Source organism: Medicago truncatula, chromosome 5 (genome assembly GCF_003473485.1).
Source record: "Medicago truncatula cultivar Jemalong A17 chromosome 5, MtrunA17r5.0-ANR, whole genome shotgun sequence".
In the NCBI taxonomy this organism is placed as follows: Eukaryota; Viridiplantae; Streptophyta; class Magnoliopsida; order Fabales; family Fabaceae; genus Medicago; species Medicago truncatula.
In genome coordinates, this window is record NC_053046.1 from 17,844,262 (window position 1) to 17,860,427 (window position 16,166).

General features: G+C 34.6%; 2 protein-coding genes and 1 long non-coding RNA gene across 5 annotated transcripts; 1 reads left to right on the forward strand and 2 right to left on the reverse strand.

Annotated features, from left to right (window-relative positions):
• Positions 1-1,808: 1,808 nt before the first annotated feature.
• LOC120580606 (uncharacterized) lies at positions 1,809-2,459 on the forward strand. The gene is made up of 2 exons (XR_005646399.1): positions 1,809-1,966; positions 2,222-2,459. It is a non-coding gene; the product is annotated as an uncharacterized lncRNA (long non-coding RNA).
• Positions 2,460-6,921: 4,462 nt separating this feature from the next.
• LOC11413994 (putative disease resistance protein RGA3) lies at positions 6,922-8,898 on the reverse strand. The gene has a single exon (XM_024784781.1). It carries the CDS (start codon positions 8,896-8,898, stop codon positions 6,922-6,924), a length of 1,977 nt encoding a protein of 658 aa, XP_024640549.1.
• A 1,417-nt stretch (positions 8,899-10,315) lies between these two features.
• LOC11411445 (uncharacterized) lies at positions 10,316-15,482 on the reverse strand. Of its 3 annotated transcripts, none has more exons than XM_024783795.2 (6): positions 14,532-15,218; positions 13,815-14,166; positions 12,995-13,399; positions 12,288-12,812; positions 12,092-12,215; positions 10,316-10,625 (listed from the first exon to the last, which is right to left on the reverse strand). In XM_024783795.2, exons 2-5 carry the CDS (start codon positions 14,158-14,160, stop codon positions 12,094-12,096), a joined length of 1,398 nt encoding a protein of 465 aa, XP_024639563.1. In that variant the 5' UTR covers positions 14,161-14,166; positions 14,532-15,218; the 3' UTR covers positions 10,316-10,625; positions 12,092-12,093. The 3 variants fall into 3 exon arrangements, with proteins under 3 accessions (XP_024639563.1, XP_024639561.1, XP_024639562.1); XM_024783793.2 differs by lacking the exon at positions 14,532-15,218 and adding an exon at positions 15,314-15,482 and having other exon boundaries at positions 10,317-10,625; XM_024783794.2 differs by lacking the exon at positions 14,532-15,218 and adding an exon at positions 15,314-15,481 and having other exon boundaries at positions 10,317-10,625; positions 12,092-12,212.
• Positions 15,483-16,166: the final 684 nt, after the last annotated feature.

The window sequence follows — 16,166 nt, forward strand, 5'->3', positions numbered from 1 at the left end:
GTTGCTGTTGTGCTGTCGTGAGTGGCCTTGCCTCACTGAGTCGTCTAGGTCGCTCTGATACGTAACGGGATGGGGTTTTATAATATGCATGCTTCATTCTCTTACGTGAACAATTATGACATTTTATGAAGTTGATTAACTGTTTAAGATATTTTGATGGGGCCTACGTGCCAAAACGATTTATGGATTTTTGAATTAACTCCGCTACAATGTTTAAGATATTTTGTTGAAAGTTAAATTGTTATTTAACTGATTTTGGATTAGGTTTGAATGTGATATCCCGTTTATGATGTTTACTCTGATAATTGTTTAGAAATTTTCATATTGGGAAAACGGGGTGTTACAGTTGTTCTAGCCAAAAATTTGTCAACGGGAGAGATTGTTGGATATTTGTATATTGGCTTCACTTTTGCCTAAAACAAATATTCATGTGAGATGTTGAACACGATGTGCCAACATCCTGGCATGGTTCAGTTGACCTGCACCTGCCTTGTTTTTAGCACGCGCTATTTTATTTAAGGAATCCACGCCTTTATTGTTGTTGGTCAAGCTGCGTGTTTTAGCACATGATCAAATAGTTTGTGATTTCCTAAGATCGTGTGATTTTCTTAGGAAAGTTTGGAGGTGATCATGATGTTTCTAATAGTGTGCCTACATATTAGGAGTTTCCTTTTCTGGTTCTGTTGTACGTGATTTGGATCATCGGATTGTTCTGAAGCCCAACAAGTCTTCTAACCCGTATTGCTTCAGTATTTAAACAAGACTGGAAGACCTAGAGAAGTATTCAAGCCGTCATTTGAGGAATAAATCATCTAGGGTTTTGAGTCTGTTTATGTGAGCCTTTCGTGTATCCTCTTGATGCATGTTTAGGACTGAGTTTGAGTTGTAATTTGTGCACTACTCTGAAGCTTTTAAGCAAAGAGTTAGGTAGTTTGTAAACTGCACCAAAGCTGTGAAGTACGGTGTTCAGTTGTGTTGTTTGAAGGTAACTTCATTTTGATTGTATTTGTACTTGAGTATCACAGGGGCTGTGATCAGTTGTAAAGGAGTAAGATGGGATCTCAGATCTAGGAGTTCCTAGGTTGAAGTCAGTACGGGTAGGTCCTAGGTCATAAGTGCAAACGAGGAGTTTGCTGAGAGCTTTTGAATACGGACTACACTAGTGGATTTCCTTCCTGGCTTGGTAGCCCCTAGAGTAGGTGACGTTGCACCGAACTGGGTTAACAAACTCACTGTGCCTTTTATTTTATGCTTTGCATTTTTCTTGTCTTGTGTTAGCTTAGTGTTCGAAACATTTTATTCAACATCTGTTTCTGTATAACTTGTATTTAAACATCGTATAGAACATTATAAGTCTAACGTGGCAGAATTTTAAAATTGTTGCAATGTTCTTATTTTTATGTCTTCTTTTTCATTAATTATTTTAATCTAAATGCGACAAACAAACAATTGAATTTTGACACGTAAACCGTGCTTTGATGCGCAATTCGTGCTTATATTTTTTTTCTTTTTATTTTTACATAATAAATTTATTAATGTCCCAAATATTTTATCTCTTTGTGCAATTTTAAGATGATAATATTTTCGCACGATTTCTTCTCTTCTCCTGTTTTCACACTACATGTCTTATTGTTATTGGTCATGACAGGTCACCTTTTACTCTTATTGGTCATGACAATTCAGCTCTCTTCTCATTGGTTATGACAACTCATTGTTATTTCTCATTGGTCACACTAATCTCTTTTTTCATACATGGTCATCTATTTAAGTGTACTTGGGAACATGCTCACTTCACTAAAAAAACTCCACATATGCTCCTCTCTCTCTCTCTCTCTCTCTCTCATGTTTTTTATGTCCACCTATCTCATACAACGCCTAGCTACTACAATATTTCACACACCTCCACCATCATTTCCACCTACGATCTTAATCATTCAAGCACATCATTTTCATTTGGAGTCTACAGGTAAGAATCGTTTTGTTATCCGTTCATTTAATTCTTTCATCTATTAATAATGTAGATTATTTATCTTAAATTTTCTCTTCTTTGAAAGTGATACTAAAATCCCTTTCATATCATACCAATATTGTGAAAAGTTTTATCGTGCCTAGTTCGAAAAATGACTAAAAACAAAATCGACTCATTTGATTTTTCTCAAGAACCAAAACTAGAGGTATTAAATTTAAATGATACTTACATGATTTCTTTTAACTTGTGCAGTGAGGTGTTCTTTGCTATGCATATACCCTTGGATATACAAGATAGAAACTGTGATGAGTAGGTGAAAAGAGAGAGTTATCCAGAGGAGCGTGCGAAGAGATACTTTGACGTGGTGGTGTTAGATGAGTTTTTTTTTTTTTTTTTATGATCTCAAAACATGTAAACACAAATTATTTTTACAAATATGTTTTAGGTGTACTGGTTGTTAGAGAAACATGGACTAAGATCTTCATTGTTAGATCCTAGCCTGTTGTGATTTAAATAGACAAACAATTATAGGAGTGAACTAGAAAAGTGGAGTAAACTAGTGAACATGTCTTTGAGATTAGTGTTCACTTTTCACTTCACTTTCGTTCACTTTATCTTTTAGATATATATGCATGACTACTGTTGTAAATCTGAGAGAGAGAGAGAGAGAGAGAGAGAGAGAGAGAGAGAGAGAGAGAGAGAGAGAGAGAGAGAGAGAGAGAGAAGAGAGAGAAGAGAGAGAAGAGAAGAGAGAGAGAGAAGAGAAGAGAGAGAGAGAGAGAGAGAGAGAGAGAGAGAGAGAAGAGAGAGAGAAAAAAAAAAAAGAGAGAGAGAAGAGAGAGAGAAGAGAGAGAGAGAAGAGAGAGAGAGAGAGAGAGAGAGAGAGAGAGAGAGAGAGAGAGAGAGAGAGAGAGAGAGAGTACGTACCCGTACATATACCTATCTTTTTTAATCATCTTCTTACACCAGCGACAAGCTTGTAGGAATCACCAAGAAACCTTGATGCTATCCTTCTCGTTGTAGCATCTGAGGTGGAAAAACCCAACGAGAATAATTGTGTACCTTATAGCGCCAAAATAATGTCTTAGATTAGATTTTGAACAATTCTTTGATAACAAACAATATGATTACAAGCATTTACACCAGCAGAAGCCCTTTAGAAAAATTTATGATTGTGATTTATAAAAGCGGCGCCGTTTGAGATTGGTATCTACTTGAGTTGAAGATTGAAGAATCATTCAATACGCAACTCCAATCGATACCAATTCTAAACGACTCCTCTTTTATCCGTCAAAATCACAGACTTTTCTAGAGGGTTTATTTGCAGTTGCCAATGCTTGTAATCATATTGCTTAAGATAAAAAAAAAATCATTCAAAATCCAATCTCAGCCATTGTTAAGGCTCCACATGGTAAGAAACTATTCTTGTTGGAATTGTATGCCTCAGATTCTGTAACCAAAACGACATCATCAATTTTTCTTGGGGGATTCCTACAAGCTTGACGGTGGTGCAAGAAGAAGATTGAAGAAGAGAGGTATATGTATGGGTATGTATTGTTTCTCTTATTTCGATATTTCATAGATTTACAACGTTTATTATGCATATATCTAAAAGGTGAAGTGAACAATGTGAAGTGATAAGTGAACGATAATATCAAAGATACACATGATAAATATTAGTTCACTCCACTTTTCTAGTACATTCCACATTATCTTTTTGTGTAGATGATATCTGGTTGGTTACAAGCATTTTAGAGGGCTAGAATGCATACAAGAACATGTCCTGCGAATCTGCTAAAAAATGGACTATTTTAAGATAATATTTTGTATAGACATAATTCTTATTGTTTTTTTTTTTTGGTCAGGCAATTCTTATTGGTTTTATTTGGTAGTTATTCCTCTTTTGATATATAATATATCCCATACAAATATATTAAAAGGATACATCACTTTGGGTTTGATTTTTTCTTCCATTTTTACCCTTCATTTAAAATATTTTATTTACTATTATATTCTTTTTATAATATTATTTAAATTATTACGTAATAAAAGAGGTAGATTACATTAAAATAGGAACAACTCCCTACAATAGGAATGATTTTGGACACTAAAAACATGGCTTCTTTTAATTTATCTGTCCAAAATATTTAATCATAAAATATGTTAAATTTGATATTTCTTCATTTTTTTCTTCCAAGTTTACCTTCACTTAATTTGTTTCCCATGGCATCATTACTTATCCATTATATAACTTAATTTTGATTTTTTTTACTAAAACACTGTAAAAGAAAAACATGTGCTTAGGTGGTGATTATCTAGTATTAAACACCTTATCCCTACCATCCTCCACCAACTACCAACACAATCACCATTTCAACCCCATCCATCGCCACAAACCCGTCCTCATACCTTGGACTTGCTTACAATCACAACCAAATCCACCCATTCCATCTTCATCTACAGAGAATCTTGCACCACATATCCAACAAGAAACCTTTTCTCAAGCTTTGTGATAATGGATATGAAAGAATACTGTTTTGCACTGATATTGTTAGGAAGACCATTTCTGGCCACAACCATGTCCTTCATAAATGTGGATTAAGGAGAAATAGAGATATACAAAGTGGGAGAGAGTATGCAAATAGGTCAAGAATGAACTATTTATAATCATTTACAATAGAGGGCTAGCTTACCCTCGAAGTTCAGGAACTCGTTAACTATCCGGGCTTGCTGCGGAAAATACTCATTATAATCACCACCTCTTTTCTGTATAGCATAATTAGTGAGACTATGAGCCAAATATTGAATCCACTTTTCTACTATATTTATTTTTATATTAGCATTTCATATTATTGCTATTTTTGTTCGAATTTGCGGTCATTTTCTATAGAGTATTGGTCATGTTATACTATACTAGTAAAAAAAGTTGGTAACTTGAGCCTTACAAACTATTATTATTATTATTTGCTAACCCCTTTGAGCCTCCATGCAATAATTTATTTTGTTATCACTAAGTGACAAATCATGTCATAAGTTTTTAACCTTAATGTCACCTATTTGATTTCTTTTGGAGTTGGATATAATATTTTTAATAAATTGGTATGATTTGAAATTAAGTTTGAGTTTGCTCTTTGAAATTAGCAATATTTTAAGTTTTTGGTGAGGTATCAGTAGAACTTATTTATCAAAAATGAAAAAATGTAGATAAAACCATATAAAAATATGGGTTTACACAAAAAAAATATATATATATAATCAAGAGTCAAAAACATCAAAATTTTGGTCTCTTAAAAAAAATGTATTTATCTTCAAAAATGAAAGATAAAGAGTTCTACTTAATTAATACCCACATTGTTTTGGTTTAAGGAAGGAAAGTTTGAAATGCTTCAATATTTAGTAGGAATCTATATGTTGGAAATCTAACTTCAAGTTGTGTTGTTAGCCTACTTTTTCAAATATATCTCACCTTGTCTAAGCAAATATATAACTCTATTTATGACAGATTCAACTTGTGGCTTTTCATTATCTCTAGCAACTTGAGAAAGCATAGTCCTTTCAATGCTTCAACTGTCAATGTCAATGAGTCAATGCTGACCTATGAAGTACATACGCTTCTCGGCTTAGACGTGCCCCATGGTAAGATATGCGTGGTGTTCGACACCGACACATATTATTACATTGAATTATGTGATTTTCTTAAATTATTATTTAGGTCGGTATGTCAGTGTCCGGTGTCCGTGTCTGTGCTTAATAGATGCTAACACAGATGGTGATATGCAGGTTTTGGATAGCATGAAGGTTAATGATTACATTTGGGAGTACCTTGAGTTTGGAGTGGTGATGAAAGCATATAGTGTCTTTACAGATGCAAGGTTTACTAAGATCTCACCTGGAAAGTAAATTAACTCATCATTCTTCAAGAAATGTAGTGTTTCAAGACTATCAAATTTCTGAATTGATCTTAGTAAATCTTGATTGTATTTCCATTCTATTTACAAACCAATGCTTTGTTCTATACAAGTTCAGTTCAGTAACACCGCTTGATATATTCAAAGACTCAAATGATTGTTTACTCATTATGTATTTACATATCTTGAAATATAAATAAATACCAAATAAAACTAATAAGAGTTTTGTCATGAGGTGTCTATACAAAGCATTATAGTAAAATAGTTCATTAAAGACAAGTTTAGAGACACATCTTTATCAGTGCAGGGTAGTGTGTACCTGATAAATGGAGTCATCCGCCGATTAATGGTGCACCCTATACGGAGGACCCTGCGAAACATGTATAGGCCCCATAACATCGACCACCACGTCCACCATATCCTACTTTCCTACTTTCTATTTCAATACGCTGAACATGGGCTATTTTTAACCAGTCCTCGCCTATTTCCTTTTGGCATCGCTTCTCTATTTGAGGGCAGCATTGAATACACAATCTTTTTAGACTGCTAAGATATCGGATGCTCGCCGGAAGACAGCTCAAATTAGGACACACAAGAATAATTAATTCCTGAAGTAAGGAAAGGTTTCCCAAACAGTCAGGCAAATATTCTAGTTTTGGAAGTTCAGACAATATTATGCATTGCAGAGAAGTCATATGTTGCAAAGCCTCGTGCAAACTTTCTACTTCCGGACAACTAGCAATCACCAATGTCTCTAGACAAGTTAGGTATTGAAAACCTTCTGACAGATTAAACTTGTGGCACTTCACTATCTCTAGCAACTTGAGAGAGGATAGTCCTTTCAATACTTCATCTGTCAATGACTCAATAGTGACACAGTTGGTAATATACAGGTGTTGGAGAGAATGAAGGTCAATGATTTCATTTGGGAGTACCTCGAGTTTGGAGTGGTGATGAAAGCCTAATGTCCTTACAGATGCAAGGTTTAGTAAGATCTCATCTGGAAAGTAAGTTAACTCATCATTCTTCAAAAAATGCAGCGTTTCAAGACTGAAATTTTTGAACTGATCTTAGTAAATCTTGATTGTATTTCCCTTCTATATACAAATACAAATTCTTGAGAGATGGAAGACAAGGCAAACCAGACAAATTAGGACATTCAGTTATTTCAAGCACACTAAGAGTCATGAAAATATTTTCTCCATCCTCCCTTGATAGCCTTATCAGGTTTGGCAGCTTTTCTAGAATAAGAGTTTCCAAAGCCATTAAACCTCCAACTCCACCATTATAGGACTCCTCCCATAGGTATACTACATGACTCATGTTAGATATTTTTAGATTCTTCAAAGAAGATAGTTTCCCCAGCTTTGGAAGGAGTAAACAATTTTTGCAATCCGTGATCTCTAAAGAAGTTAAACCTTTTAGAGAAGGACTAGACATCCACTGTGGGAAATATGTACCTGTATACCCTCTCAAACCCAAAGAATCAAGTTGTTGGGTATGAGGTTGAAGCACTTCGAGAATCTGCTCGACATTTCCTTGTAATTGGGACTCTTCATTTCTCCCCCATGACAACCTCAATTGGTTCAAGTGTTTACTGGACATATTGGCTTCTTTGGCATGTGTTACACTTTTTACTCTCTCTAGGTGCTTGATGTGAAGCTCTCCTTTAAGGTTTAGTTGTCCTAATTCTTCCAAAAGGTACCCTCTTTTCTTACCAACAACATATATGCTTAAAGTCCTTAGGGAAGTCAACGTTCCTATCTTAGGGGGCGAACTTGATAGTGAATAGCAAGCTCTCAAAGATAGTTGTTGTAGAGATTTTAAGTGTGTCAAACTATCAGGCAAACTTTGTAGATCATAACAATGGTCTAATTTCAAAACCTGCAAATTGCAAAGCCTACAAAGAGATTGTGGAAGAGTTTTGAACATTCCATGAGAAATATCTAAGTATCTTAGATATTTTAAACGACCAATCGAAGCTGACAAAATGTTTAGTTTGTTGCTCCGAAGCACCCTTAAAGAATTAAATTTCAATATTTGAGGTGAAAGTTGGCCAGCATCATTGAAATTCCACTCTATGTAGGTCTTCAAGGAGTTGACATGGTGCAACTGGATTGAACTGTAATCTTCAGATGCGTGTTGTCCATAAACTGAGAAGTGACGGATTCTTGCATGCATATTAATTATACCATTATTATATGCACTGCAACAAATTTCCTCTGCAAAAGATTGAGCAAGATCATGAACAAGATCATGCATTTTGAAATGTGTAACCATACCTAATTTATCTGTTTGAACATCTTGAAAAAATGAACTCCAATATAATTCATTCCACACCTCATCACCAATATCTTCCGCTTCCAAACTTTCATTGGACGAAATGAATCCATTGGCCACCCAAAGTTCAATTAGAAGCTGCTTACTTATTAATTCATCTTTTGGAAATATAGCAGAGAAGGCAAAGCATTGTCTCAACTTAACCGGCAAGTACAAGTAACTTAATCTCAAGGCCTGCATGACAGAGTTCTCACCTTGTAAGCTCCACAACTTGCTGTCCTTGACATAGATCCATTCTTTTTCTTCTCTTTTAAAGCGCAACAGACTTCCTAATGTTATTGCTGCAAGAGGCACTCCCCTACACTTCTTTAGGATCTCTTTCCCAATTGCCACAAGCTTTGTCAGTTCTACCTCATTTGGTCCAAATGCTCGTTGTTTAAACAACTCCCAGCAGTCTTTGTCAGACAACATTGAAAGTTTATGAGCAGGCACCGTTCCCATGATTTCTGCTACCTTTGGAAGCCGTGTAGTGACCAAAATCGAAGCACCTTTTCCTCCACAAGCCAATACAGACTTCAACTTCAGCCAATTCTCTTGTTCCTCATCCCACAAATCATCCAAAACAAGCAAATATCTTTTTCTTCGAAGTAGCTCTTGCAGTCTTCTTTGTAGGGGCTCTAGATCTAAATCCTCACAGTCATAGGAATTTCCAGAAGTTGATCCTATGATAACTTTTGTCATTCTCTTCAGACTGAAATCTTCTGAAACAGACACCCAAATTCTTAGCTAAAAGTGGTTAACTATCCTATGTGGAATGTTGCTCAAAGTTGTTGAAATTTCCACATCTGTTGTTTGATTGAATTTCAAGGAAACAAGGAGATGAAAACAGAGAATCTCTTGTACTTTAATCAATAAAGATACATTAAAAAAATGTCAGCCATCTAAAATTTCATTTTGAATAATAATGTACTACACCCATTTTAATTATCATTAAATTATGAAAAGATATTTGTGTTATCTTCTGATCCGATTGGAGCTAAGAAAATGGTTGGTCGGTTAGGATCCGCTATGCGGAGGGATTAGGCTTTGAACTATCTGACGCGCGTCTGGTTCTGTTGAGCCGTCCGTTGATCATCCTTCTCCACCGGAGAGGGGTGGTGTACCTGCATGTGCTACGTCGCCCAAGTCAGTGGGGGGTTCGAGAGTATGCGGCTATAATATAGGTAAGAAGAGTCATACTTGACCCAAAGGCTAAGCCTGGGTATGAATATTGGTCAAGTAGGGTTTGGCTATCAACCCTTATCTTGTCTGTTGTGTCTAGGGGGTACGGACGTAAGCAACCTGCCGGTCTGATGGTGAGAAATTCTCGGCCTGCATGGACGTGAGCAACTATTGGATCAGTGAGCAATTATTGGCCAGCATCGTAATCCAGAGGCGTGTCCATCGTGTGGTGTCGCCTTCTTGACAGGCTCGAGACAGACCCAAGCAGAGTCGGATTGGGCCTTGGGCCAATCTGGAACATCTTCAAATAAGTTTTACGAAAATATCATAATTATTTTTATTAAAATATAAATATCATTAAATTATTATTTTTAATTCAGTAAATTTAACTATTCTTATGTAGGTTGGAAGTACATAAAAATAAAATGATCTTGGGAGTGGTGAAAACCAAACGAGAGGGAAAAATCCACTTTGTATGACCAACAAACTCTTCAACGCCGATTAATCACCGAGAAAGGAAAAAAGTGTTTGTACTTATAAAATAGTTATAAAAAATAAAATGAAAGATCAAACTTACCCGATGCATCATTTTGTATGGCGTAATAACATGCATCAAGTATATATATAGAGTGAGAGAGAGTATTTAATTGTAAGTTAAAATATGCTGTTACTTTATCTAATGATTATTTTGGTTGCAAAGAAAACTACTTTAGTTTATGTAAATTATACAAACGAGTTCTTTTGGCCTACCCCAATATCAATAATTTGTACATTATAATAATCTTCTCCAACATTAATCTGTATTCTATTAGTCATTGATGTTGGGAAAGATCAAAATTAGTTTAAAGTATATCCTCAATATTATCATGAACCAAACAAATAAATCAATGATTGGTTTGGTTTCATAACCAATGCTTGGTTCCATATATGTTTTAGCTCATTTAATTCTATGTTCATGGAGCTAACTGGAAAACTGAGTATAGATGATAATGTAAGATAACCCTTAGAATCATGACATTTTTGTTTTTCCATATCTAGTTTTGTATTTATATACATCTCAAGATAAATTACCACAAATAAAACTAATCAGAATTTTGTCATGGCCTGGGGGTCTATACAAAACATCATCTGAAAATAGTTCATTGAAAAATATATATGGTAGCACAAATTTTCCATAGCAGATTTGAAGGACATGTTCTTGTATACATTCTAGCCCTCTAAAATGTTTGCTACCAACCAAATTACATCTGCACAAAAACACAAGAAATGTAATGATGATATCATATTAATGATTGGATATAGTTTTTTGAATAGAGAAAAATAGTCATGTAATGATGTAAATGCATAGTACAGTATCATTGCATGAATGTGTGTTTGTGTTTGAGATAAACAAAGATATAAATGTTTACTTGCAGCGTAAAACTGAATATGAAATTTCGGCAACAATCTTGTCTTAAATTTAATATCGATCAAAAGAAAATGATGTCTCAAAACCAATTACACAAGACCTATATTCAAGAAAAAGTAGATTGTGCAGAGTAGAGTTATACAGCAACGTAAGAGTTCACATCATATTTTATTTTCAATGATCCACCTAACATGAAAAACTTTAGAATAAATGATTGTTTGTTTGAATATTGAAGTGCCTAGATATTTAGGGTCAAAATACAGGTTGTGTAGATGAAATACAGTTGTATTATGCAACACATATTCAACATCTTGTTGGACACATACACATGCCAATGTTGTCAATCGTGGATCGCATGAAAAATCATTTGGTCAAATTCCACTATGCTACTTTGCCATAGCGTTGCTACAGCCACTATTTGACAACACTTTGTACTTTAATAGTGTAGGTGTATTGCGAAACAATTGTGATCAGTTCAAGTTCCACTACACTATAGCTGCTATTTGACAACATTGAATTACATACACCATAACCATTAACTAGAAACAAGACGAAAGAGATATATGCCATGCTCAGTTAGAGACATGTTTATCTACTAGCTAGACTTTTCTTATAATGTCTTAAAAAGAGAAACAAAATGAAATTATATCTATATCATGATACCAACCATAGTTTATTCAAACATCACACATTTATCACTTAGACAATTCTAGCATCTCTCACTATGAATACCTTAGCATAACATTCTATATACTCGTAGATCTACCGCAGATAATTTATAAAACCACAAAAATAAATTTCAATTGCTAGATATAATCAGATAAAATCATTCCTACTCCTTTACATAGCTACATAAGTTTTTGGAGTTCATTCAAAGTGTTAGGTAACTGTTATCAGAGTTGTATTAACTATCATGATACCAACAAAGTGATGCACAAACAAATGTACTGCATTAACTAGGAATGCTATTTTCCCAAGTCTTAGTTATTCTATAAACATACGGAAAAACAAAGTGGAAGCAAGAAAACTAATCCAGAATATTGTCCTTATTTCTTTGAAAAAAAAATGAACATCAATAATATTTTTCTACAACTTTCCAATCAAAGGGAGTAAAATATAAACCAAACAATTGGACTCAAGTGGTTAAGGAGCTCCATCAAAGGATAAATCGCTCGGGAGAACCTGAGTTCAATTCTTGGTCAGCTTGTACTTACCTCACGGCCGAACTCCGGATTACCGGGGCCCCCTTCCCCTGACAACCGGAGGGTTAACACTAACAACAACAGAAAAGGGAGAAAGATATACCTCTAATTTTCATCAGGTCCTTGCATGGCAGAACATTGATTCCCTATACGAACCTCACGTCTCAATTGAGTTAAGCGTAATCTTTTTACAGGTAACTTTTCCTTATGTGCTTCAGAATTTGCTGCTGATAGACATTAAGTTGTCAGACACGTGTATTAGATACTGAAAAATGAATGCATGATTTGGACTATTTTACCTAGTAAAGGATTCTTTGATGTTTGTTGCTTATACTTCAATGCCCTTTTCTCTTCGATTCGCTCTGCTCTATGCTGGCGTGCAACAACCCTGTGATGTTCCATGAGCTGCACATGATGCATGTACAACGTCCATCCCATATTTGGATCATATTGATGGAATGTGTAATTTGGTAATCCAGTGAACAAAAGTACATTCTTTTGCACCGGAAGTCCACTTGGAATATGCTGAAGAGATTTGTATCTGACCCCTGACGATTCATTTGATCCGTAATTCCCTTCAAGTTTATTTGTGCCAAAGTTTGCTTCTAAATTTTCGGTACATCCATAGGTTTGAGGTAGCTCTTGTTGACATGTTATTAGATTCTTATCTTTTAGCATAGTTCCACTAGCTTGCGATCTTGTATCAGCAGAATTTCTTACGCACTCTGTCGTCAACTGTTGCCTATGTTTTTTAGTCTTGAATGACCTTAATCGCCTTGCAACATGTTGACATTCCTTATTATGATTTTCATTATCCCGCTTCACTGCATAAAAATGATGAATGATTACTTTATTGATTGTAGTCCACTAAAAATTATGTATTAAAAAAATACCCTACAATATGTCAATCTTACTAACTATACGAGTAGTCGCACAACCAAATAGGATTGAGATTCAAAACATATAAATACATGAGATAATGACTAGCACAGTAAGTGTTATTCACCTCTACATCTGTTGCAATGTTTGTTTACACAAACATGTTCCTCAGTCCCCTCTTTCACCGTTGCATTATTTTTGGAACGAGCTTGGTTTTTCATCTGACTCAGTCGAAGTATCCTTCCTTGCCGCTGCTTATTTTCGGGTCCATTAATCATTTGCAGTGAGGACAAATCATTCTTACTTTTACATCTAGCTTGTTGCTTCATTTGGCTCAGGCAGGTTGTTTTTCTTTGTAAATGTTTGAATTGGTTATCATCTGCCCTATCATGATCCAATATACGATATTTAAATCTAGCTTGCTTTCGGATTTGAGTTAAGCGCGTTCCTGTAACTTCATAACAAAGTCCACACCTTTCACTACTCACATGAGAAACCGATCCATCAAGTAGTTCTTGAGAGCACTCCTGATCTATGGACAAAAGAATAGCAGTTACAGTTATCAAATTCGTGTCGCATTGAGATTCTGCAGTGCATAGAAGGCATTTGGAAATCAAACAAAGGTAGTCTCATCTCATCAACCATTACCAGTTATGCTCAGTGTTGTCAACTGTAGATCATGGAAAATAGCAATCTGTTCAAATTCCCTTATGCTATAAAGCTATAGCGTCACTATAGCCTAAAACGGTTTGACAACACTTCATACTAAAAAGTATATCACAATAACGATTTGTTCAAATTCCGCTATGCTATAGCCGCTATATGACAACACTGGTTGCAATGCTACTATATTCTATAGATGTATGATCAACTAAGTTACTAGATAAATCTGAACCGATGAAAAAGGAAATAAGGATAGTCAATTATAAGTCAAATTCAATGCAAACCTTGATTTTCGGTGTTTATATGTGTCTTAGCCACACTATCTTCCGTCTGTGCTGCTAATATTTCAGCAGATTGTGCTAGAATGAACAAGTCATCAACACATCCCTCAAAAGTATTTGCCTGAGGCACCTGTTCTTCATGTTTGTTGGCTTCCATACTGCGGTTATCTACATGCTTCTCTGTCGTTTCAGATAACTCACTATATTGGCTATAGTGGTTTTCTGCTAATTCACACTGCAAATCAGGCTCGTCCTCCAGCTCTTCAGCAGTTACATTCAGATCAAAGTTTTCATGAAAATTCCTGCACCTCTTTTCTTGTTGACCGTTCTTAAGCTGCTCACTATTCATAATGGTCTGCAAACAATTTGAGTGATAATGAGACTCAAAGTAATGAATATAATATTTGTTACATCTCTCGGTGATTAAGTTTCTACACCAAACAAAAAGGCTTGGTAAATTTAAATACAAATGTAACTTTAAATGAAGTTAATCTTGATCAAGCAACTATATATGTTTTTATATGGACGGTCAATATTAGTTCTACCGAAGATTGTCAAACTCGAGGATCTACACGAACCCAAGGAACATCGGAAAACTTGACTTTTACTTCAATATTCCATCATAATCTAATAAAGCAAACTACAGTAACAAAATTCAAATATGCCAATAGCAGCCAATAAATTAAATCACAGAACATCCCTTTTCAAACACATTGAAACCTTATCATTCCACTGCTACAGTTTGAGTTTTTCAGGAAACACCAAATCACTGCCATCAGTGTTGTGAGATATTGGCCAATGGCCATGGCGGTTTTTGGGCTCTCCACCATGCCCAATTTCAGCCAAAATATCTGGATTTTCCGCCATAATCCGATATGACGGTGCCACAAAGGAGCCAGTACAGCAGATTTTGGCTCTCGGCCATCCTCAAATTCAAGATTGAGTTTTCCGAGTTGACACAAACGAATTTATGAGCAAGTTAACTCAATTTTGATAACAAAATTCATAAACATGCACTACTATTTCACTTTTCACTTTGATAACCATGATTTTACTTGTTTAATCTGATGATTCATGACATATTAAATTATAAGATTCAGTTTTTCATTCTTGAGATGGATCACATTGGATTGAAACCAAAAGATATTGATGTGCATGTATTCACAAAGGAACATTCCTACATAACATGGTTTGTTCCTAAAAGGGTAAGGCTGAATCCAAATAAAAAGAACAGTTTAAGGGTATGTGAAAAAATGGGTTTCAAACATTAAACAGAAATAAAATTATGAAGTTCCTTGAAGATCATTAAGAGCTTTCAACATCACTCAGGTGGAAAAAAAAAATGGCATAGTTATACAAAACAGTGAAAAGATTCATGTGGGGACCAAAAAACATTAAAATAAAATAGCAAACATTGATTTTATTTTTTTGGAAAGAAGTAAGAGCTTATAATTTTACTGAAAAATCTAGAACATGCATTGACTTAAAAGAGAAACACTTACCATAGATTAAAAGTGCTTATTTTGATATTGTACTTGCTGCTATGTGTTACTTTTTTGTCTTGTTGAGGTTAGGATAATGGAGTGAAGTATGAGACAGAAAGACAAAAATGCTTGGTGGGGACGATATAAATAAATGAATATGTTTAAAAATAAAAAGAGACAGTAATCCTAAACGGAGACTCCGAGGAATCAATAAAGAAAAGTGGGGTATCGTGTAAGGAATGTCCTTCTCTTTATACCGGTAGGTAGGAATGTCATTCTCTCTCTCTTGTATATTCTACCATAATTGAGTTATTTGGAATAAATAAAGTTTTAAAATAACTGAGTCATTTTAATATGATATTAATTTACGTTTTCTCTTTTATAATTTTAATTAATATTATTTTCATCACTATCAATTTATTATATTTCACTTTGTATTTATGATGATGTAGAATGCACTAATATTTAACAAGAACACTTAAACCTATTTTTTCTCACCTTCATTTATACATTTTTCTTAATATATGAAATTAACAAATGACTCAATTAATCCGGGACGGATGGAATATATATAATTGTGATGAAAACAATGATTTTTTTACTAATTAATTAATTTTTATTATGAATAAATGAAAATATGATGCGGATGTCCATTGTTTCTAGACCTTCTATATTCCTTAACTCCTAAGAGTGAATGCATATATTGATAGTTAATGACACTTAGTCTTATGGCTCTTCATGTACTTGTAACTTATCACATGTGTGTTCTATAAATAGGACTTATATCTCAATGTAAAAGACACACTTGAGAAGCAATACAACATACTCTTTTGTTATCTCTTTATCCCTTTCTCTCTACTCTTCTATGGTG